Source organism: Pteropus medius, unplaced genomic scaffold, assembly GCF_902729225.1.
Source record: "Pteropus medius unplaced genomic scaffold, Ma_sr-lr_union100, whole genome shotgun sequence".
In the NCBI taxonomy this organism is placed as follows: domain Eukaryota; kingdom Metazoa; phylum Chordata; class Mammalia; order Chiroptera; family Pteropodidae; genus Pteropus; species Pteropus medius.
Window position 1 is genome coordinate 14755756 of NW_024347791.1, and position 24894 is coordinate 14780649.

At 36.6% G+C, this 24894-nt stretch overlaps 1 protein-coding gene across 2 annotated transcripts in view; it reads left to right on the plus strand.

Annotated features, from left to right (window-relative positions):
- Nucleotides 1-8557, plus strand: part of SAMD9 (sterile alpha motif domain containing 9) — a 28579-nt gene extending 20022 nt beyond the window's left edge. Inside the window, exon 2 of one of the 2 annotated variants that reach the window (XM_039878092.1) lies at nt 2310-8555. In XM_039878092.1, the coding sequence (XP_039734026.1) occupies nt 2318-7090 (4773 nt within the window). In that variant the 5' untranslated portion in view covers nt 2310-2317 and the 3' untranslated portion in view covers nt 7091-8555. Of the gene's footprint in view, nt 1-2309 lie in introns of both variants that reach the window. The other variant, XM_039878093.1, reaches the window with a different exon arrangement.
- The last annotated feature ends 16337 nt before the right edge of the window (nt 8558-24894 follow it).

Below are 24894 nucleotides of genomic sequence, written 5' to 3' on the forward strand. Positions count from 1 at the left end.
AGAATGGCCTTATGTAGTAGGTCTTCTATGGGGCCCAGTGGCACAGTCTCCCTGGTCACCTGAGCTGAGTGCTCCAGGTGTGTCCTTTGTGTGGGCTGTGTGTACCCTCCAGTTGTAGCTGAGACTTGATTGCTGTTGCAACATCAGTGGGAGAGATTCACCCTCAGGCTTACTGATTGTGAGAATTGGCCGTGACTACAGCAGACAAGGTGCTGTGCACAGGCTGACCCCTCAAAGAGGAATTTGTTTTAGCAGGGTTCTGGTGCCTACCACCGTTCGGGTGTGTCATTTGTGATGCTGGTTGGGTGCTCCATTGTGGCTTGGAGCCCACCAATGGATATGGCCTCCTGGGAGGGGGCTCTGGTGCAGGCCAAGGTCAGCTACTGCCTGTGCCCTGCCTGAGGCCATCTGGTAGGAGCTATAATGTGATTTGCAGGTCATTGCCACCTGTGCTAGGCTTGGAGGCACCTGAAAGAAGCTCAGCTGTTAACCAAGGCCAGTGGCTTACAGCCACTTAGCAAGAGGTAAGGGGCACACCAAGGACAGACACTGCTTGTCTGGCATTTGTGAACCTTTGAAAGATTTCAGGAAAGTCCACAGGGCAAGTTGAGCAGAGGTTCATCACTGAAAGAGGTTCTTGCTGATCACAAACTGTGTGGGAGAGGGTCTGAGGGAATCACCAGGGTGGGGCAAATGGTGTTAGCCAAGTTTAAAAAGCATTCAGATTTGGTGCCTGCTTGTGCCTGCTGGATGGGTGGAGAGAGAGCCCAACACAGGAAAATGTTGCCAGCACTTCTGAAAATGGCTTACTTTAAAGACTGGTACACCTAAAGCAATTTTACCCCCTCCACTCTTTTTTCTTCCCAGATCACTTTAAATTTAAGCTTCTTGATCTCTATAGGTCATATTACTGAAAGAAACTAAATCTAATTCATTTTGTAGGAGGCATTAAATGTTCTAGGTTTCTCATTGTCACAGTGTTGTAAGAGAGTAAAATTTCCACCAATTGTTTATTTTTACTTATTTTTTATTAATGTATCTGTAAAATATGGCTTTTTATTCACTTTCTATGCATATAGGAGTTACTAATAATAAAATAATAAATAGTAAAATAATAAAAAAATAACAGCTTTAACCTTAGACCATTGCTCTGGCTTCTTTATGTCTGGAAGGGAAGGGAAATCCTAATCCTGAATTTGTATCTACCAATGGGAAGAAATATCTCTGTGAATTACTTTATACAAGTGGGCCTATGCAGTCTGTTATAATTCCCTAGGCTTATCTCCTCTGTTAATTTGATTTCTCCATGAAGAAGTCATTGGAATGATGTACATTTTGGAGCCATTTCTGAATTGTACTTAAAGCTATTATTATTTGGATTTTGTTTTTTCTAACCATTGCTATTTCTGTAACCCAGACTGACATTAATTTTCCAGACAGTAGTGTGACAATTTACAGGCCAAACAGTAATGCCATTTTTTTTTTACTGTCCGCGTATCAGCTATTATCAATTATTATATGAAAAATTAGTTTAATGTAACAGTAGCCTCAGAGTTCACTACCCAGCAAGCTATCCTAGAAGTCTTAGAAAAGAATGGCTCACACATTGAATTAAGATGCTTAAGGCACATGTCTTATTATATCAATTAAAACATACAAAACAAAGAGCAGAGAGAAAAAGATAGGTAACACACTTTGAAGTCTGTCCAAGGGGGATCGACAGATAGAATATGTCCTGGTTAAGTAGCATACACTTGCTCTAATCAGAGAGGTGAAGAGGGGCACATATGTCTGATCACAGTTATAGCTTATCAATAAGCCTAATAAGCTACACTGAATTTTATTTATGTTTCTTGAGCAGAGGGCACAAAAGATCAGAATGAGTGTCATTAACAGGTGACCCAATTATGACCTTAGTAATATCAAGTGCTTCAACTGTTTCATGAATATTTAACACCTAATGGCCCTTCTATTCCCTTCCTATGTTTAACAGGCACATCGCCTACTTAATCTACCCCTACCATAACATGATTCACAAACTACTTGCTTCTATACTTACTTTCATATATCTTCCTTGTTTCATACATCCTTCTCTATTTAGTTTCATATATCTTCCTTTGTTTACCTTATTTTCTATAGCAGAACTGAATATTTTAAAATAATATAGCAAAAACCATTAACGAAGAAAACTAAAAGTGTATAAGACATATATAACCCATTATAAATTAGTTTATTATCTAAAATTTTACTTATAAAACTATCAAATTACTTTTTTTTTCTTCTTTTTTTTTTTTTTTTTTGGTATACAGGTATCAGAATGGCAGAGCAATGGAACCTACCAAAAAACACAGATGAGTGGACAAAAGAGGATGTAAATTGCTGGTTAGAAAGTCAAAAAATTGACCAAAAACACAGGGAAATCTTGACTGCACAAGATGTGAATGGAACAGTCTTGAAGTGGTTAACTAAAACTGACCTCATCGATATGGGCCTAACACACGGACCAGCTATCCAAATAGAACGTCTATTCAAAGAACTGCAGAAAACATCCTCCGAAGATCCTATTCAGACATGTAAGAGGAAAAAAGGTAGTAAAAATGTTCCTAAAACACAAACTTTGATGCAAGAGGAAAATGGAAAAACTTCAAAGCAAAAACAAGAGGATAAAGAGAAATCAGATATGGCTAATGCCTCTACAATAAATACAATTACTAAAGGTTCTAAGTCACTAAAAAATGAATACATGGAAGATGAAATAGAAGACACAAAGGAAAATAAGCCATCCATGGAACTGACATGTGCATCATACCCTTTTGATGAATTCAGTGATCCATATCGTTACAAATTGAATTTTTGTCTACAGCCTGAAACAGGACCACTCAATCTCATTGATCCAGTACATGAATTCAAAGCTTTCACAAATACAAACACAGCCGCAGAAGAAGATATTAAGATGAAATTTAGCAATGAAGTCTTCCGATTTGCTTCAGCTTGTATGAATTCACGAACCAATGGCACCATTCATTTTGGAGTCAAAGACAAACCCCATGGAAAAATTGTTGGCGTGAAATTCACCAATGTCACCAAGGAAGCCCTCATTGATCACTTCAATCTGATGATCCACCAGTATTTTGAAGACCATCAAGTCCCAAAAGCAAAGAACTGCATTCGCGAGCCAAGATTTGTAGAAGTTTTACAGCAAAACAGTATTCCATCTGACAGATTTGTTATTGAAGTGGATGTTATTCCAAAACACTCTGAATGTGAACATGATTATTTTCAGATTAAAATGCAAAATTACAACAACAAAATATGGGAACAAAGACCAAAATTCTCAGTCTTTGTGCGAGATGGGGCCAGCTCTAAAGACATCATAAAAAATAATGCAGATTTCAGAGCATTTAAATTAGATTTAAAAAGACTAGCAGACGCTAGGAAAGAAGCAGAAGCAGAAGGAAAATGTAGAGTAAAAACAAGTAAAAAAGAGACTGATGGACCAAAGCTTGTTAAATTGCTGACAGGAAATCAGGATTTGTTAGATAATTCATACTATGAATGGTACATTCTTGTAACAAATAAATGCCACTCAAATCAAATAAAATACTTAGATTTCCTAAAAGAAATTAAATGGTTTGCTGTACTAGAGTTTGATCCTGAATCTGTGAGCGAAGGAATAGTCAGAGCTTACAAAGAAAGCCGAGTAGCAAACCTTCACTTGCCAAGTCTGTATGTGGAGGGGAAAACCACACCAATTGAGAAGATTTCCAGTCTGAATCTTTATCAACAACCCAGCTGGATTTTCTGCAATGGCAGGTTGGACCTTGACAGTGAAAAATATAAACCCTTAGATCCAAGTTCCTGGCAAAGAGAAAAAGCATCTGAAGTCAGGAAATTGATTTCATTTCTTACACATGAAGATATATTGCCAAGAGGGAAGTTTTTAGTAGTATTTCTATTACTCTCCTCTGTGGATGACCCAAGAGACCCCCTCATCGAGACCTTCTGTGCTTTCTACCAAGATCTGAAAGGAATGGAAAATATATTGTGTATTTGTGTACACCCGCACATATGTCAGAGATGGAAAGATCTGCTCGAAGCAAGATTAACAAAACAACAAGATGAATTATCAAGCCAATGTATTTCTGCTTTAAATCTTGAAGAGATAAATGGCACTATTCTTAAACTAAAATCTGTGACTAAATCTTTAAAGCGATTTTTGCCATCTATTGGCTCATCTACTGTCCTTCCAGAAAGGGAAGAAGATATCATGACCGCTCTGGAAATTCTGTGTGAAAATGAATGTGAAGGTACACACTTAGAGAAGGACAAAGATAAATTTCTTGAATTCAAGGCATCAAAAGAGGAAGACTTCTATCGAGGTGGTAAAGTATCATGGTGGAACTTCTACTTTTCTTCTGAAAACTATTCTTCACCTTTTGTCAAAAGGGATAAATATGAAAGACTTGAAGCAATGATTCAAAACTGGGCAGATTCTTCTAAGCCAACAAGTGTCAAAATTATTCATTTGTATCATCATCCAGGCTGTGGTGGGACTACCTTGGCTATGCACATTCTCTGGGAACTAAGGAAGAAATTCAGATGTGCCGTGCTGAAAAACAAGACAGTGGATTTTTCTGACATTGGAAAACAAGTGACTGATTTAATCACCTATGGGACAATAAACCATCAGGAATATTTACCTGTACTGCTCCTTGTTGATGATTTTGAAGAACAAGATAATGTCTATCTTCTGCAGGCCTCTATTCAAACAGCTGTAGCTAATAAGTGCATTCGATATGAGAAACCTCTCGTGATCATCCTAAATTGCATAAGATCACAGAATCCTGAAAAATGTGCAAAGATGTCAGATAGTATCGCCCTAATACAACAACTATCTCCCAAAGAACAGAGGGCCTTCGAGCTTAAATTGAAAGAAATTGAAAAGCAACATAAAAACTTTAAAGATTTTTATTCCTTCATGATCATGAAAACCAATTTTAATGAAGAGTACATAGAAAATGTGGTCAGGAATATCCTGAAGGGACAAATTATTTCCACCAAGGAAGCAAAGCTCTTTTCTTTTCTGGCTCTTCTTAATTCATATGTGCCCAATACCACCATTTCACTATCACAGTGTGAAACTTTCTTAGGAATCACAAACAAGAAGGCTTTCTGGGGAACAGAAAAACTTGAAGATAAGATGGGCACCTACTCTACAATTCTGATAAAAACAGAGGTGGTGGAATGTGGAAGCTACAAGGGAGTGCGCATTATTCACCCTCTGATTGCTGCTCGTTCACTAGAAGAATTGAAGAACAGCTATCACTTGGATAAAAGTCAAATTATGCTGGATTTGCTAACAGAAAATTTGTTCTATGATCCGAGTATAGGAAGAAGCAAATTTTTTCAAGATATGCAAACACTGCTGCTCACAAGACAGCGCGATGAACATGAAGGTGAAACAGGAACTAGGTTTTCCCCATTCATTGAAGCGTTACATAAAGAAGAAGGGAATGAAGCAGTTAAAAAAGTATTGCTTGAAGGTATTCATCGGTTCAACCCAAATGCATTCATTTGCCAAGCGCTGGCAAGACATTTCTACATTAAAGAGAAGGACTACACCAATGCCCTAAAATGGGCAAATCAAGCAAAAAACATAGAACCTAGCAATTCCTATATCTCGGATACAATGGGTCAAGTCTACAAAAGTAAAATAAGATGGTGGATAGAGGATAATGGAAAAAACAGGAACATTTCGGTTGATAATTTAACTGAACTTTTGGATTTAGCAGTACATGCCTCAAATGCATTCAAAGAATCTCAACAGCAAAGTGAAGATAGAGAGGATGAAGTGACGGAAAGGTTTTATCAGAAGTCAAAAAGGCGATATGATACTTATAATATTGCTGGTTATCAAGGGGAGATAGAAGTTGGGCTGTACACAATCCAGATTCTCCAGCTCATTCCTTTTTTTGACAACAAAAATGAACTATCTAAAAGAGATATGATTAATTTTATATCAGGAAGTAGTGATATTCCTGGGGATTCAAACAATGAATTTAAATCAGCCCTCAAGAACTTTATTCCTTATCTAACTAATTTGCAATTTTCTTTGAAAAAGTCCTTTGATTTTTTTGATGACTATTTTGTCCTTCTAAAACCCAGGAACAACATTAAGCAAAATGAAGAGAACAAAACTCGGAGAAAGGTGGCTGGATATTTTAAGAAGTATGCAGATATATTTGGTCCCTTAGAGGAATTACAAAACAAAGATCTCAGATCAAAACTTAGTTTGCCACTTCAAGTAGAGCTGTATCGGAGAAGCCTAGAAGTTTTAAAAGCAGACAGGTTTTCTGGGCTCTTGGAATATCTCATCAAAAGTCAAGAAGATGCCATTAGTACCATGGAAGATATAGTGAGCAAATATACTTTTATCTTCGAACAATGCACTGTCAGAATCGTGCCAAAGGAAAAGCAAAATTTCATCTTAGCCAACATCATTCTCTACTGTATTAAACCTACCTCCAAAATAGTGAATCCAATTAAAAAACTGAAAGCTCAGCTCCGAGAATTCTTACAACAAGTAGGACCGACTTATCAGTTTTCAGAACCTTACTTCCTAGCTTCCCTCTTATTCTGGCCAGAAAACCAACAACTAGACCAAGATTCTAAACAAATGGAAAAGTATGCTCGATCACTCGAAAATTCTTTTAGGGGGCAATATAAACATATGTATCGGACAAAGCAACCAATTGCATATTTCTTTCTTGGGAAAGGTAACAATATGAACAGACTTGTTCACAAAGGGAAAATTGATCAATGCTTTGGAAAGACACGTGACATTAATTTCTTGTGGCAGAGTGGAGAGGTATGGAAGGAGAAAAAAGTCCAAGAACTTTTGCTTCGTTTAAAGGGACGAGCTGAAAATAATTGTGTATACATAGAATATGGAATCAATGAAAAAATCACAATACGCATCTTACCTGCTTTCTTGGGTCAATTAAGAAGTGGCAGAAGCATAGAAAAAGTATCTTTTTACATGGGATTTTCCATTGGAGGCCCACTTGCTTATGACATTGAGGTTATTTAAGAGCCTGATCTTGATCTTCTCTCTACAAGAATGTAGTCTTGGTACCACCTAATTTTTTTTGACCCAAAATCTATACTTTAAATTTCCTCTTACGTATGTTATGAGTCCTACACAGACTGTAGTGAAAAGGAAGGAGTGAGAAATATGGAAAGTATCAAATACCTTCCTTTATTTGAAAAACACCATCAAGGACAAGATAAAAAAAGGAGCTATGTATGGAATTAAGAGAGGTGAATGTAATATATCTGCCACACAGACCCGCACTAGTTTCCCCAATTACTCAATCAAGTCATGGACTGAGGAAGAGAGGAACTTCCAGAAGGACTTTCCTGTCAATTGTAAAAATTTTGCAGAATAGGAAAAAATAGTTATGATTTTAAGACATTACAAAATCTGGAAAATAATTTCACAAAAAAAGCAAAATCTTCTCAAACTGAGGAGCAACATTTATTCTTACCGAGCAGACCAGAAATGTACCACGCACTCAAGAATCTTTCAAAGCAGAGAACCAACAAGTTCTCTGAAGGTCAGAGTCATAGAAGTCAGCAGATCTTGCCAAATAATTGAACCTGAATCTGATCAAGCCTCTTGATGTTTCTTCCAGTTGAAAGAAAATACAGATGTTGGTTATGCTTCAAAGTAATTCCATGTTTGGAGTATGGGGATGGTGAAAGGAAAGTAGAGATGCAGAATAGCTGCAAGAAGACTGGACCTGCGCTAACAATGGCTGCGTGATGCATACATGGGAGTTCATTATACTCTTTTCCTGTGCTTTTGAAATTTTCTGTTAAAATTTCTAAAACAAAAAATGCAGTTTGTTTTTGTCTTCACAATTACATTCAAACTTTTCCCTGGGAGAGGTTTTTCCTTTGCTCCTGCATGAAATTTCAGTTCCATAACTGACCAGCTATCTCTTGGTTTAAAAAAAAAAATCCTCTGGCCAAACACAGTACTTTCAATTTAGAAAATGAGAATATCCAGCCACATTTCCCTATGGGGCCACTTCCCTCTCTGCCCCAGGTTTCAGTCTCCTCTACACAAAATGATCTGTTGGATTCCTCTTGCTTTCCCCACGTGATTCTTTTAAACTCAAATCAAACCAGTTTAAGCAGGTACTCTCTTTCTCCCATGACCTCCCTTGGGTGCATGGGAAACATTCATGGATATTTGCTCTACCATTGGTAGGAAGTACAACAAATTTCCAGTCTTGGGAACAACATGCCCCACAAAGTCAGGAGGACACAGGTCAAGAACTCCAAGTAAACTTCTTGTAGACAGTTCCCTTCTGCCCTTGCCAGCCCTGCTCTCTAGGCTCAAGATGAGATTCTCATGGTGGTTGGGAGAACTTTTGCCAAAAGAGGCTCTTAATAAACCCTGTCTTCCTCAGTCCCAGCAGAGGGCAAACTACAGCCTGTAGACCAAATCCAGCTTGTCTTTCAAATAAAGTTTTATTGAAACACAGCCACACTAATTTGTTTAAGTACTGGCTTTGGCTGCTTTTGCACTGCAACAAGAATTAAATAGTTGCATCAGAAACCTTATAGCCCACAAACCTAAATTATTTACTATCTTGTTCTTTACAGAAAAAGTTTGCCAACCCTTACTCTATGCCATCAAGTCTTGTCTTTATTATAGGTCAGTTGTCTAACTGGTTCCTGGACATGTACTTTGAAAATACGCATTTTGGTTTATCACCTAATTTTGGTATCTGATATCTATCATTTTAGGGCCAAAGTTAAAATTTAACACCCTTTTAACTCAAAATTCTTTTTTTACATTATAATAATCCAGGTTGACTTTTCCAAGGAATGGCAGAGTAATAAACGTATGTGGGTTTTTCTTTTGCAAATTAAAAAACCAGCCCAATTATGCTGGATAAATTTGAAAAGCACATTTATCTATCATAATTCTCTTTACCCATTTAGCTTTATATTTTCCTTAAGTACATAGAATTAATTTAGTCTTGAAAAATAGAAAATTGGGAAAGTGAGATTTAAATATTAAATCTCATTTCAGATAGAACTTCGAATAAGAAAGCACCAGAATTTTTTTAAACTGTCCCATAATCATTGATTAGGTCATATAATACAGCAGTTTCCCAACTCAGTTTTCAAAAGAAAATGTTAATTAACACTCCCAAAACAAATGGTGATCTGAACAAATGATCGTTGGAAACTACAATATTCTGCTCCTGGCTATTTGGAATGTGGATTAGCAAAAAAAATTCTTAGAAAGTAATACCAAAGGGAAGGTCATTTATTAAACAAACTAAATTATTTTTATATTATTTTTAAATCTCTTGCTCCTCCAAAGGTATCCCTGCTGGATGATCAGGAGTGTACTAGAAAAAAGTTCATATGCACTGAAATATTTATAGATTTCTTTTCACCTTCTCTATTGTCAAAAAATCCAGCTTCAATTGAAATATGTGTGCCATTGTTCTTTTCTGTATTTTTAAAACTCAAATGTGTATGTATACCATCATTAAAATATTATAGCCAAGTTTCCAACTCTAAGGCAGCCTTTATAGCCGGACAGTCCTACATCGCCACTGAAAACCCTCCACATAAGTAAAAAGGTGAATTTCCTTTCATCAGTGGAAGAAGGAAATTGTTCAGTTTGAAATTCAGAAATCTATCCTTTAACGAAATGCTATCATCATCTATTCCTACTTGTAGGAAATAAAGTTTAGGTCCTTTTTTTAATGATTCACCTAAGATGATGATCTGCGAGCATTAAGTCCTAGCAGGAAGCAGATGGTACATTTAAAAAGTCATTAATTGAGAGTTTAATAAAATAACTATTTACAAAAGTATAAGTAGGGTTTATATCAGGGATATAAGCTGACTGAACACTCAAAAATTAATCAATTACCAAAAATTAATCAACTATCATATCAACAGGCTAAAGTAGAAAAATCACGATTATATCAACTGATAGAAAAAAAGCATGTGATGATACAGAATACACATTCGTGATAAAACCTCATAGAAAACTAGGAATAAATGAGGACTTCCTCAACTTAATAAAGGACATCTACAAAACAAAACAAAACAAAACAAAACAAAAACCCTACAGTTAACATCATACTTAATGGTAAAAGACTGAATGCTTTTCTCCTAAGACTGAGAACAAGGTAAAGATGTCTGCTCTTACCATTCTTATTCGGCTTTGTATTGGAAGTTCAAGCTAATGCAATAAGGCAAGAAAAAGGAAATAAAAACAAACAGATCAGAAAGAAAGAAATAAAACTGTTCCCATTTGAAAATGACATAATTTTCTAGGTACAAAATCCAATGGTATCTACAAAAAAAATCCACCTAGAACTAATAAATGAATTCAGCAAGGTCACAGGATATAAAATAAACAGACAACAGCCAATTTTCTTTCTACATATGAGCAGTAAACACAAGGACACTAAAATAAAACATCAATACCATTTATAATCACTCAAAAACTGAAATATTTAAATATAAGTCTAATGAAACATGTATTAACTTTTGCTGACACAAAATATCAATAAAATAAAGCAAAGATCTAAATAAACAGAGAGACACATCATGTTCATGGATTAGATTACAGCGGTCCCCAACCTTTTTGCCACCAGGGACTGATATTCCTATGAGAATCTAATGCCTGATGATCTTAGGTGGAGCTGAGGTGGTGATTAGCGCTGGGGAACGGCTACAAACACAGATGAAGCTTCGCTCGCTCGCTGGCTACTCACTTCCTGCTGTGTAGCCCGATTCCTAACAGGCCATGGACCGATACCAGTCCGTGGCCGGAGTTAGGGGTCTCTGGATTAGAAAACTCAACACAGTAAAGGTATCTATTCTCCCCAAATTGATATATAGTCAATACAATTTCTATCAAAATCCCAGAAAAATTCTTTGTAGATATAGACAAGAGTATTGTAAAATTTACTTGGAAAGGTAAAGGAAGTAGAATAGCTAAAGCAGTTAAAAAGAAGAATAAAGTGGAGGAACCAATACCTGATTTCAAGACTTACACAGTGATCAAAGCTATGTGCTATTGGCAGAGAGATGACACACAGATCAATGGGACAGAATAGAGAACTTATACATTGACCCACATAAATATGCTCAACTAATTTTTGACAAAGTTGTAGAAAGAATTCAATAGTTTAAAGGCTTTTTTTTAAAAAAAAAAAAAAGGTGCTGGATCAATTGTACATCCATTGGTTAAGAAGTAAACCTCAAACTAAACCTCACATCTTATGCAAAAATTCACTCAAAATGGATCACATGTTTAGGTTTAATGATGTATTTTTTTCAACTTTATAAAATTATAAAACTTTTAGGAAAAATAGGAGAAAATCTTTGGTATCTAGGGCTAAGAGTTCTTAGACTTAATATCAAAAGCACCACCCACAGAAGAAAAAATTGAAAAAGTGGACTTATTCAAAATGAAAAAAATTTGCTCTATAAAAGATTTTATTGTGAAGATGAAAAGACAAGATATAGAATTAAAAAAAATTTATAAACCATGTATCTGACAAAAGACTAGTACCTAGAATATATAAAGAACCTTTAAAAGAAAAATACATCCACTTTCAGCTGTTAGCTGCTCAGGAGCAGGCAAAGCTAGTGGTGCTGAGCTGCACCTACTTCACAAGAATATTTCTTTTGGTGGGTTCCCTGGGAAGAAGATTCAACCAACAGCCTCCACTGCATGGGAGTCCAGGCCTGGCATGTCTCTGAGTGTGTGAGAAGTAGGACCAGCAGACAAACACTGATAAGGACATAGATGCTCCCCTGGCTACCCACTGGATCCAGAGGCCTTAGGGGTTAATCCAGATCCTCCAAATATCCTGAGGTTCTCTGCATCTGCAAAGTGGCCTTTTTTACATACCTGGAAAGACTGCTGTGAACCTTAAAAGCGAGTTTTGCAAATCTTCATCCAGTTTAAAGGAATGGCTTGTAAGTTTATTCTCCGAAACCTATATTTTAGAATAAGTCACAGTCCTCTCTATGGATCTTTCTGAAGATGAAACATTTGCAAAAGTATCAGAGCAAAACAATAACTCTCTGTAAATGATAAAAATTTTAAATGAGATGGGAAAAAATGGTGTAGATGATAGAGGCTTTGTTCATCCCTCTTGTGACCAAATCAAAGTTGTGACAGAAACATGGGGCAAACAGCAAGGAAAGTTGCCTGGTATCTAGATGAATGAAGCACTGCAACTAGGGAGAGAAATAATTAATCAACCTGCAACACTAGAAGGTAGGAGGGGGCAAAGATGTGAGGCTGCCCGGTCCCAAGCAGCCGGTCCCAAGCGGCTGGTCCCAAGCGGCTGAGAAGGACAGAAGCTATAGCAGCCAGGGGCTGCAGACATCTCTTAAAGGGGTTGGGTCCACAAGTGGACTTTGGTGGTGACGGACCTGCTCTGAGCACCAGCACCTGGTCAGCTGCTGGGTGGGGGCACCAGGGACTTACAGAGGGACACTAAGTTATCGAAGTGAGGGCCAGAGACGAAGATCTCTCCTGGGCAGAGGTGCCAGTGGTCTCCATTGTTTCTCTGTTGAGTCTTCCCCCTTCTCAGGTTGCAGACTCAGTGCTGCCATAGCTGAGACATAATCATCATTGAACTGGATAACAGAGGTCACTCTGCCCAGAGGATCCCCTGAAAATCCGCCTCCCCCATCTCAAAGCTCCATCCAAGCCACATCCAGATGTGTCCTCAGCAAGTCTGGTGCTCCTTGCTGAGCAGCGCCAAGATTTACCCTAGTGACAGCAGGCTTCAGTTTCTGGTGTGGTTTCCTGAGGGAACTATAAGCACTGTATCTGTAGATTGCTTGCTGAATCCTAACAGGTGGCTCTGGAGGGGCACAGGCTGGAGCTAAACTTGGCCTATAGCTGAACCCCTCTTAGAACTGTGCCACTGGACACCTACTACACAAAGCCATGCTAATAAGAATAGGAGACTTAGAAGCTTCACTTAGTATATAGAAACAGACATAGAAAGGCAGCCAAAATGGGAAGACAAAGAAGCAGAAAACATATGAGAGAACAGAACAGAGATCCAGGAATAATGGAGTCAAGCAATCAAACAGATGCAGATAAGAATACTAGTTATAAATATGCTTAGTGAACTTAGGGGAAGCGTAGATGAATTCAGTGAGAACTTTAACAAAGAGATAAAAAGAACATAAAAATGGAAATGGAAATTATAAAAGGGAACCAGTCAGAAATGAAGAACACATTATCTGAAATGAAGAGTATATTAGAGGGAATCAACAGAGTGGATAAAGAAGAAGATCGAACCACCAACATAGAGGATGGGGAAGCCAGGGACATCCAGTGAGAACGGCAAGAAAAAAGAAGCCAAGACTATAATAATAATTTAAGAAGCCTAAGGGATATAATTAAATGTAAAAATGTGTGTCATAGGGGTACCTGAAGAAGAACAAGAAGTTGAAGAGCTATTTGAAGAAATAATGATGGAAAACTTTCCTAACCTGGTGAAGGAAATAGACATACAACCCCAGGAAGCTCAGAGAGTCCCAAGGAAGATTAATCCAAAGAGGCCTACACCAAGACACATTATAATTAAAATGCCGATGGTTAAATACAAAGAAACAATCTTAAAAGCAGCAAGAGAAAAGCAGTTAGTTACCTAAAAGGGAGCATCCATAAGACCGGCAGCTGATTTCTTCAAAGAAACTATACAGGACAGAAAGGCTTGCTGCAAAATATTCAACATGATGAAAACCCAGGATCTACAACCAAGAATATTTTATCCAGCAAAGCTATCACTTAGAGTCGGAAGACAGATAAAGAGCTCCTCAGACAAAAATAAGCTAAAGGAATTTATCAACACTGAGCCATATTACAGAAAATGTTGGAAGGGCTTCTTTAAGAAGAAAAAACGTGTATCAAAAATGTGAATAAAGAATGGTAATACCCACATTCCTATCAACAAATACCTCAAATGGAAGAGAATTAAGTGCTCCAACTAAAAGATAGAGTGGCTGAATGGATAAGAAAACAAGATCCTTACATATGCTGCCTATAAGAGACACTTCGGATTAAAAGACACACAGACTAAAAGAAAGGGGATGGAAAAATATGTTGCCTTGATGGGCCTAGGGTATTGTGCTAAATGAAGTAAGTCAGAGAAAGACAAATGTTGCATTATTTCACATACATGTGGAATCTAAAGAACAAAATAAACAACAACAACAAAATGCAAACAAACTCATAGATATAAAGAATATTGTGAGGGCTACTAGACGAGAGAAGGGTTGTGGGGACAGCAAAAAACGGGCAAAAGGATTAAAAAGTACAAATGTATAGTTACAAAATAGACATGAAGATATAAAGTGTATCATAAGGAAAATAGTTAATAATGTTGTAATAAACATGTAAGGGGAAAGAGAGGAATTAGATTTAATGGGGTGATTGTGACTTATATAGATCTCTAATCACTATGCTGTACAACTGAAACTAGTATATTATCATATGCTATTATAATTGAAAAAACTCATTGAATTGTACAATGTAAAGACGAGCAACTAATTGTGTATTTTATTTCAATAAAGCCAGGGAAATAATTTTTTAAAAAGGAAAAGAAGACCTAATCCAATTAGAATGAGCAAGGGACATGAAAAGATATGGGACATTTCATCCAAGAGGATATACAAATGGCAAATAAGTACATGAAAGGATGCTCAACATCATTAGCCATTAAGGAAATGCAGGCTAAAACTACAATATGATACCATTACACACCTACAAAGTGTCTAATATAAAAAAAATAGTGCCAACACCAAATTCTGGCAGAATGCAGAAAAACTCATGCATCACAGATGGTATATAAAATGATATAGCCACTCTGAAATACAGTTTTGCAGTTTCTTAAAAATCTAACTGTGCAACATTATATGGTCCAGTAATTGCATTCCTGGACATTTATCCTAGAGAAATGAAAACTTATGTTCACCCAAAAACCTGTACATAAATGTTTAAACAGCTTTATTCATTATATACCCAAACCAGAAACAACCCAGATAACCTTCAATGGGCAAACAGCTAAACACAATATAGAACATCTATACTAAAAAATATTATAGCAATAAAATGAAATGAATGATTGATACACTCAACAACTTGAATATATCTTTGGAGAATTGGCTGAGTAAAAAGCATCCAAACCCAAAATTTACATACTGAGTTATTCCATTCATATAATATTCTTGAAATTACAAAATTCTAGAAATGGAGAAAAGATTATTGGTTGCCAGGAGTTAAATTCTAGTCTGGGGAAGCAGGAAGAAAGATGGGCAAGAGATAAAAGGGCAAGAGAAGTGATCCTTATAGGGATGCATTTACCTGTATGTTGACTGTATCAATGTCAACATCCTGCTTGCATTTTCATACTTAGTTTACCGAGATGTTACCGCGGGAGGAAACTAGGCAAAGAATACCCTGGATCTGTCTGTATTATTTCTTACAACTGTATGTCAATTTAAAATCTTCCCCTCCAAAGTTTTTTAATTAAAAAAAGTAAATAATAGATACTATCGATAATTACACCAACTTTGATGAAAACATATTTATATGTTCATATATGAGTTTTCATATATATGAATTAATTCATATACACATATATTATATATACAATTCCTGGAGTAGTATATAAATCTATAAATGAAGAGTCTATATCTAGTGCATTATTTTGCATTAGCCAGCATTAGAAACATGTTTATTGCTTGGTAGGTTTTATTCTCCAAAGGTTTATATTGTTCTGATACCTTCCATTTGCTTCCTAGGTCTACTCTCCACCTTTTTCCACCCTCCTTTGTGCCCAAGACACTCATATATGAACCACATGAATAGCCCTCCTCTTGCTCTCAGGCTTCCAGCTGGGGCTGGCAATTAGGACACCTCAGTTAGAAACTGGAAGGAAGGAGAAGAGCAAGGGTACTTATTACCTTGCTGCTTCTTGGCGAAGTCACCTTTCTGGCTGTGTTCTTTACTAAAGGTCACTGCTTCCTTCAAGGGAGCTGCTGGTCAAGACCCTTCTTTTGAGTTCCAAAACCTCTCCCTGTCTTCATTTCCTCAGGCCTCAAGGGAAACAGCTCTGCTGTCACTAATTCCAAGACAGTCCTTATGGTTTTCCTCCTCTGACATCTTTCCATATGTTCTCTTTAATAATCTTCCTCAAATTATCCTAATTTGTATGTGTCATCTACTTCCTTCTGGGATCTGACTGATACATGTATATTCTATGTTTTGCACTAAAGCATTTCCTAGTGGCTGTATGTGATTAATAAGGAATGAGTTTAGCTAATTCCAAAAGGAATGCAAACTTCATAGAAAAGTCTTGTTCTCGGTACTAGGAAAACTGGAGCCTCACCAAAATGAGAAAACAGGCAAATTTTACATATGGACCTTTTTTATCCGCCTCCTCTCCTCTCAGGTCAGACACTCATATAAGCCTTGCCACCCCCAACTGATTGCTGATAGTAATTTTGCATATTGTTCTCTAAACTCTAGCCCACAAAACCCAAAATTTTGGTGGTGGGTCTCTGAGAGATTCTTTGAGGGAAAAAAAGTGTAGCAAAAATGAAGACAGCCTCAGCAGGTACAGCTTTCTGGCACCCATTTCCTCCAGAACACATTAATTTTTATTTTTATTTATATGCTATCACCCCATATAAAATCTTATTTGAAAATTTTTATTCCACCAATTTAAAAGATTTTAACAATCAATTTAATTAACTTTACTAAATAACCACTAACAAATCAATTCCTTAAGATTCAAAAAGAAACCTCTAATGGTAGAACTTCAGATAACAGTAGAGAGAGGACTGGTAACAGTGTAGAGATTTAGAGTCAGGTTATTCCCATCCAATGTACTTCAAATTATACCCCGTAAAGGGCTGCTTATTGTGAACAGCCACTCGAAAGCTCTGATGATCTGTTTCTTTGTCAACATGAATGCCTCCTTGGTGATTTCCAAATCCCAATCACCAGCTAAGTCAATCTTTATCTAATTATTTTTATCTTTCTCTAGGAACCCTTCCCAGGCTAACTGATAATCAGCTTTTAGCAGTCACCATCTGGTATTATTTAGTGGCTTCCAATTTGTGAGTCATTGAATCACAAAGAAACTTGCAGTTGGAATGGGTTGTCAAAGCTACTTGGCCAAATTTCCCATACATGCTAGAAGCCCTGCTCTAATTTCCCTGACAAGTAGTCACTCAGTCACCTGAATGCTTTCAGGTAACAGGTATAGCCCTGTTTTGCCAGGCACTCCACCTGTGAGAGAGTTTTTCCCTATATTAAGCCAAAACCTGTGTCCCTGTGCATCACCAGATGATGCCAATCATTCCCTCTAAAACAAACAAACAAAAAAACCCTCCCTATTTTCAGGATAGTTCAAATATTAGCCAACAGTAATCATGTCTTCACTTAGTTTCTCCACAAAAATCATCCATCATCACCAGATCTAAAACTATTCCACTGAGGACATTTGATAGATTCCAGGCCCCTCATCATGCTTGTAGCTGCTTCCTGACTATGCTCCAGTTTCACTTCATTCTTAAAATTCACGTTCAGTATAGGACACAATACAGAAGACATGTGCTGACCAGTTGAACCCACAGTCTACCTTGCTAAAGACATTAGTCTATGTAATGTCACCAAGACTACACCTGCATTCTTTTTTACCATTCACTACACACCACCATCCTGACACTGAATCAACTACAGCACTCCCATCTTTTCCACATGAATCCTTACAAAGCCAGGTTATCTCCTGTCCTATATTCATGCCTAAATTCAAATCTCACAAGGTAAATACACTCATTCTAGTATACAGATGAGAAAAACTGTACTTTGTACTTATAGAGGCTATTTTGCAAGGGTCACACAATAAGTAGCTTAGCAAAGATTGATTGCAGATCAAAACCTATATATTTTCTGCTAGGTCTTACTGCCTCTTCAATCGTTTACTCTATCAAATATAGCTGAGTACTCTCTATGTGCCAGATACTATTCTACGCCCTGAAGAGAAAGTGGTCGTGAAGACTTGTTCCTTATGGAAATTATATTCTAATGGGGAATATGGTTTACATGTTTGAAAACATTTAAAAGCATGTAGGAAGGATATCCAAAGACACAGGAGAGGAAAAGAATAATCATAAATGTAAAGAGTCAAAGAATACCAAATATACTTTAAATATATACAGTTTGTTTTGTGTCACACCTGAATTTTTTTTTTAAGTGCAAGGGAGTTCCACATCCAGTTTAGATGTAGAAGGATAGGAAATACTATTCTTTGCATGGTAACAACAGGAAAACACCAGATAACTGCAGTTTTCTTTTCACTGACTCTATAAAGAGAAGTAGATGCTCTTACTCTTAATGAAGTAAATTCTTGAGAGGAACAAGCCCTTCAGAGGTGAGCAAAAGAACTGCAGTCACTTCCTGGAGGTAAATGATTAAACCAGGTAGAGTCAGAGGAGCACAGTTTCTAATGACAAGAGGAAACCAGCCAATTTTCAATGACAGCATGATGAATTAGAATCTGGAATATCCCCAAATGCAAAAAAAAAATAAACAAATTGCTCAACCTGTAAATCCTTCTCTATGGTAATTTTTCCTGAGTAGTGGCAGTAGGAACTAGGGTAGAGAGCAGAAAATAATTTTTCAGTTTCATGCAGTCTTGCGATGTTTAAATTCCAAGGCCATACTGAAGTTGAACTTGTGCGTGTGTGTGTGTGTGTGTGTGATAACAACATTTAGGATTTACTCTCTTAACTTTCAAGTATAAAATACAGTATTGTAAACTATATTCACCATTTGTACATTAGATCCCCAGAACATATTCACCTTATAACTTCCCCCAACTCCCAGCCCCCACAACCACCATCCTACTCTCTATTTCTACGAGTGTGGCTTTTTCAGATTCCACATATACCTAAAAACATACATTGTCATTCTCTGACTTTTCATTTAGCAGAATGTCCTCAAGGTCCACCCATGTTGTTAAAAAGGGCAGGATTTCCTTCTTTTTATAGCTGAATAATATTGTTTCTTTATCTATTCATCTGTTGATGGACACTTGGGTTGTAATTATGTCATGGCTATTGTAAATAATGCTGCAATGAACACGAGAGTGCACATACCTCTTCAAGGCAGGTATTACATTTCCTTCAGACAAATACCCAGAAGTGGGGTCACTGTATCATATGTAGTTGTATTTTTAATCTTTTGAGAAACCTCTAACTGTTTTCCATGAGGACTGTATCAATTTATATTTCCACCAACAGTGTATAAGGGTTCTTTTCTCCACATTCTCACCAACAATTGTTATCGCTTGTCTTTTTGGTAACAGCCATTCTAACAGGTGTGATGTGATACCTCATCGTGGTTTTGATTTACATTTCCCTGATGATTAGTGATGTTAAGCATCTTTTCATGTACTTATTGGCCATTTGTATGCCTTCTTTGTAAAAATGTCTATTCGGGTCCTCTGCCCATTTTTAAATTGAATTGTTTGTTTTTTTCCTATTGAGTTATAGGAGCTGCTTATATATTTTGTATTTTAACCCCTTATCAGATATAGTTTGCCAATATTTTCTCCCATTATGTAGGCTGCCTTATTATTTTGTATTGTTTGTTTTGCTGTGCAGAGGCTTTTTAGTTTGATGTAGTCTGACTTGTTTATTTTTGCTTTTGTTGCTTGTGCTTTTGGTATTATACCCAAAAAATTATTGCCAAGACCAATGTCAAGGAGGTTTTTCTCTATGTTTCTTCCGGGAGTTTATTATAGTTTCAAGTCGTACATTTAAGTCTGCAATCCATTTTGACTTAAATTTTGTGAGTGGTGAAAGATAGGGGTCCAATTTCATTTTTTTACATGTGATTATTCAGTTTTTTCCAGTACCATTTCTTTCTCTTTTTTTAATTAAGTTTATTGGGGTAACATTGGTTAATATAATTATATGATTTTCAGGTGTACATTATAAATTGACATCTGTATCTATTGTGTGTTTACCACCCAAGTCCAGTTTCCTTCAGCTACTATACATTTGATCCCTTTTACACTTCACCCTACCTCCTACCCCCTATATTTGACCCCCTTTACCCCGTCTACCTCTCCTCTCTTTCCCCATACCCTACTCTCTGGTAACCACTAGTCTATATTCCATGTCTACGAGTTTCTGTTTGTCCTGTTCCTTTGTTGCTTTTAGGTTTATATAGATGATATCATGTGATTTTCGACTTTTTCTGTCTGGCTTATTTTGCTTAGCATGATTATCTCGAGGTCCATCCAGGTTGTTGCAAATGGCAGTATTTCATCTCCTCTTATGGCTGAGTAATATTCCATTGTATATGTATATGTACCACAGCTTCTTTAGCCAATCATCTATCGTAGGACACTTTGGTTGCTTCCATGTCCTGGCCACTGTGAATAATGCCGCTATGAATATTGGTCTGCAAATATCTTTATGGATATGAAGTTTCAAGTCTTTGGGGTAAATATCCAGTATAGAGATTGCTGGATCATATGGTAGATCAATTTTTAGTTTTTTGAGGAGCCTCCATACTGTTTTCCATAGTGGTCGTACCAATTTGCAGTCCCATCAGCAGTGTATGAGAATTCCTATCTCTCCACATCCTCTCCAGCATTTGTTATTACTTGTACTGTTGATTATAGCTATTCTATTATAGCTATTCTATGCTTCCGAGATCAGAGGGGATCGGGCTTGTTCACAGTAGCATGACCGTAGACATTGTAGTATAATTTGAAGTTGGACAGAGCAATGCCTCCAGCCTCATTCTTTTTTCTCAGGATGGCTTTGGCATTTCGGGGTCTTTTGTGCTTCCATACAAATCTGATGATTTTTTGTACTATTTCTTTAAAAAATGCAGATGGGATTTTGATGGGGATTACATTAAATCTGTATAATGCTTTAGGTAATATGGTCATTTTAACTATGTTGATTCTTCCAACCCAAAAACACGGAATATCTTTCCATTTCTTTGTATCTTCTTCGATTTCTTTTAAGAGAGTCTTATAGTTTTCATTATATAGGTCCTTCACATGTTTCGTTAAATTTATTTCTACTTATTTTATTCTTTTTGCTGTAATTGCAAAAGGAATTATTTTTCCACTTCTTCTTCTGACACTTTGTTGTTAGAGTATAGGAATGCTATGGATTTTTGATTTTGTATCCAGAAACTTTACTGTATTTGCTTATTGTTTCTAGTAGTGTTCTTGTGGAGTCTTTAGGGTTTTCTGTGTAGAGAATCACATCATCCACAGATAGTGACAGTTTGGCTTCTTCGTTTCCTATTTGGATGCCTTTTTATATATTTCTCTTGCCTGACTGCACTCTCTAGGACCTCCAATGTTATATTGAAGAGCAGCGGCAATAGTGGACAGACTTGCCTTGTTCCTGATCTTAGAGGGAAGGTTTTTAGTTGTTCACCATTAAGTATAATGTTGGCTGAGGGCTTGTCATATATGGCCTTTATTATGTTAAGGTAATTTCCTTCTATACCAATTTTGTTAAGTGTTTTGATCATAAATGGGTGCTGTATCTTGTCAAAGGTTTTTTCTGCATCTATTCATACGATCGTATGATTCTTATTTTTTAATTTGTTTATGTGGTGTATCACATTAATCAATTTGTGTATGTTGAATTATCCTTGTGCCCCTAGGATGAAGACCACTTGATCATGGTGTATAATCTTTTTAATATGCTGCTGTATTTGGTTCACTAATATCTTATTTAGGATTTTTGCATCTGTGTTCATGAGAGATATTGTTATGTAGTTTTCTTTTTTCGTGTTATCCTTACCAGGTTTTGGTATCAGGGTAATATTGGCTTCATAAAATGAGTTGGGAAGTACTGCCTCCTGTTCGATTTTTTGGAAGAGTTTGAGGAGAACAGGTATTAAATCTTCTTTGAATGTTGGTAGAATTCACTGGTGAAGCCATCTGGTCCTGGACTTTTACTCTGGTAGGTTTTTGATGATCGTTTCAATTTCTATACTGCTGATCAGTCTATTTAGGTTTTCCAGTTCTTGATTCAGTCTAGGAAGATTGTATTTTTCTAAGTACTGGTCCATTTCTTCTAGGTTATTAATTTGATGTTATATACTTTTTCATAGTATTCTTGCATGATCCTTTGTATTTCTGCAATGTCAGTCATAATTTCCCCTCTTTCATCCCTGAATTTATTTGTGTCCTTTCTCTTTTTTCTTTAGTGAATCTAGCCAGGGGTTTGTCAATTTTATTAACCTTCTCAAGAACCAGCTCTTTTGCATTTATTTTTTCTTTTGTTTGTTTTCAATTTCATTTATTTCTGCTCTAATTTTGATGATTTCTTTTCTTCTGCTGACTTTCAGTTTCGTTTGTACTTCCTTTTCTAGGTTTTAAGATGAAGCGTTAGGTTATTTGGGCTCATTCGTTTTTGGAGATAGGCCTGTAATGATATGAACTTTCCTCTTATGACCGCTTTTGCTGTGTCCCAAAAGTTTTGATATGTTATATTATCATTATCATTCGTTTCTATGTATCTCTTGATCTCTTTTTTTTCTCTGACCCAGTTATTCTTCAGTAGCATGTTGTTAAAATCCATGTATTTGTGGTTCTTCCTGATTTCTTTTTGCAGTTGATCTCTAGTTTCAAAGCATTATGATCAGAGAATATGGTGGGTATGATTTCAACCCTCTTATATTTGTTGAGGCTGTCTCTGCGTCCCAGTATGTGGTCGATTCATGAGAATGTTCCTTGTGCATTAGAGAAGAATGTATAAGCAGCTGTTTTGGGATGGAAGACTCTGTAAATGTCAATTATGTCCAGCTAGACTAATGTGTCATTTAAAGATGTTATTTTCTTATCTATTTTCTGTTTGGATGATCTGTTCATATCCAACAGTGGGGTGTGTAGGTCCCCGACTACGATAGTGTTTTGGTCTGTTTCTCCCTTTAGCTCTGTTAGTAATTGCTTTACATATTTCAGGGCTCCCTGATTGGGAGCATAGATATTAATAAGTGTTATGTCTTCTTGGTAGATGATTCTCTTTATCATTATGAAGTGTTCCTCAGTATCTTTCTTTATCTTTTTTATTTTGAATTTTATTTCGTCTGATATTAATACTGCTACTCCCATTTTTTTCTGAATGCCATTTGCTCGAAATATCATTTTCCACCTTTTCACTTTGAGTCTATATTTGTCTTTGGAGCTGAGATGTGTCTCCTGGAGGCAGCATATGGTTGGGTTTTGTTTTTTGATCCATTCTGCAACTCTGTTGGTGAGTTCATTCCATTTACATTTTAGGCTGATTATTGAAATATGAGGTCTTCTTATAGCCATTCTATCTTTTGCTTTCTGGTAGCTAGGTGTTTCCATTGCTTCCTTGTCCTTGTGTTTCTGTTTTCTTTATTTTGGTTGGCTTTTGTGGGTTTTGCCTCTGGTTCTTCTTATTTTATGTTACATACTTCAGTTCTAATCTTTGGTGTGTGGTTACCATTACGGATATGAAAAGGATAGTTATAAATATAGACAGTCGTCCATTTTCTTCTGCACATGCCTTATATCCATTCCCCTTTGCGAATTTGGATCTTTGAATCCTCCGCTTTTCAGTAATTGTTATCTCAATTTGTCCCTATGTATACTGAACATTCATTACTATCTTGTTATAACATTCACTTATTATTTAAGCTATAATGTCCTGTTCTTAGTAAGGGTTGCACTCCTCTGCTTCTATTTGCCTGATAGTCACTTTACTCCTAATTATGTATTTTTCGTTGTTGTTATTTTGTTTTAGGTGAACTGACCCCTTTCAGTACTTCCTATAGTGCAGGCCTCGTAGTGGAGAATTCCCTCAATTTTTGTATGTCTGGAAAGGTCTTAATTTCTCCTTCATCTCTAAAGGAGAGCTTAGCTGGATACATTGTTCTAGGCTGGTAGGTCCTTTCACTTAATAGTTTAAATATTTGATTCCATTCCTTTCTGGCTTGTAAGGTTTGCGCTGAGAAGTCCCTTTCTAGTCCCTGCTTCTTTTCTTCCCCTTTGATAATGCCCATTATTCTTATGTTTCCTCTCCTCAAGCTAGTTCTTGTATTTCTCTTTCGTTATTTTTCATTCTTCGGTTTCTCTTTTCTTCCTTCTGACTTATTTCTAGATTTCTGTCTTCGATATCACTGATCCTTTCCTCCATTTGGTTGACTCTATTTCCCAAGCTTGCTATTTCATTTTTCAACTCTTGCAGTGTATTCTTCATCTCCAGAAGTTCTATTTGGTTCCTTTTCAGGGTTTCAATCTCCTTGCTCTGCTCATTTAGTTGTTTTTTCAATTCCTGAAATAGTTGATATGACTTGTTTCAGAACTCACTGAGTTTTTTCAGAAGTATCATCCTGAAGTCTCTGTCACTTAAGTTGCATATTTCTATGTCTGTAAGCTTATTTTCTGGAGATTTTTCTCATTCTTTCTGAGATGCCTTGTCACCTTGGTTGTTCATGGTGTTTAATCGACTGTTTATGCTCCTGGGCATTAATGGAACTGTATTCTGCTGTTTTTCCAGAAAGAAGGTTTATTATATAAAGGTTTCTCTTTAACCTGTTGCAAGAATGTGCTTTTCTTTTGGTTTCCAGTAGGTGGCGTCTAAACCTCTTGGATCCCTGCTTTATATAAAGCCTTAAAAACGCCTTTTAAAAATTTTTCTTGTAGATATTTAATTATGCTTGCTACCCTCAGTTTCAGTCCCTGTCAATGTCAGCAACAATCTCGGCAACGTTTGCTCAGATTCCCCTGGGGCTCC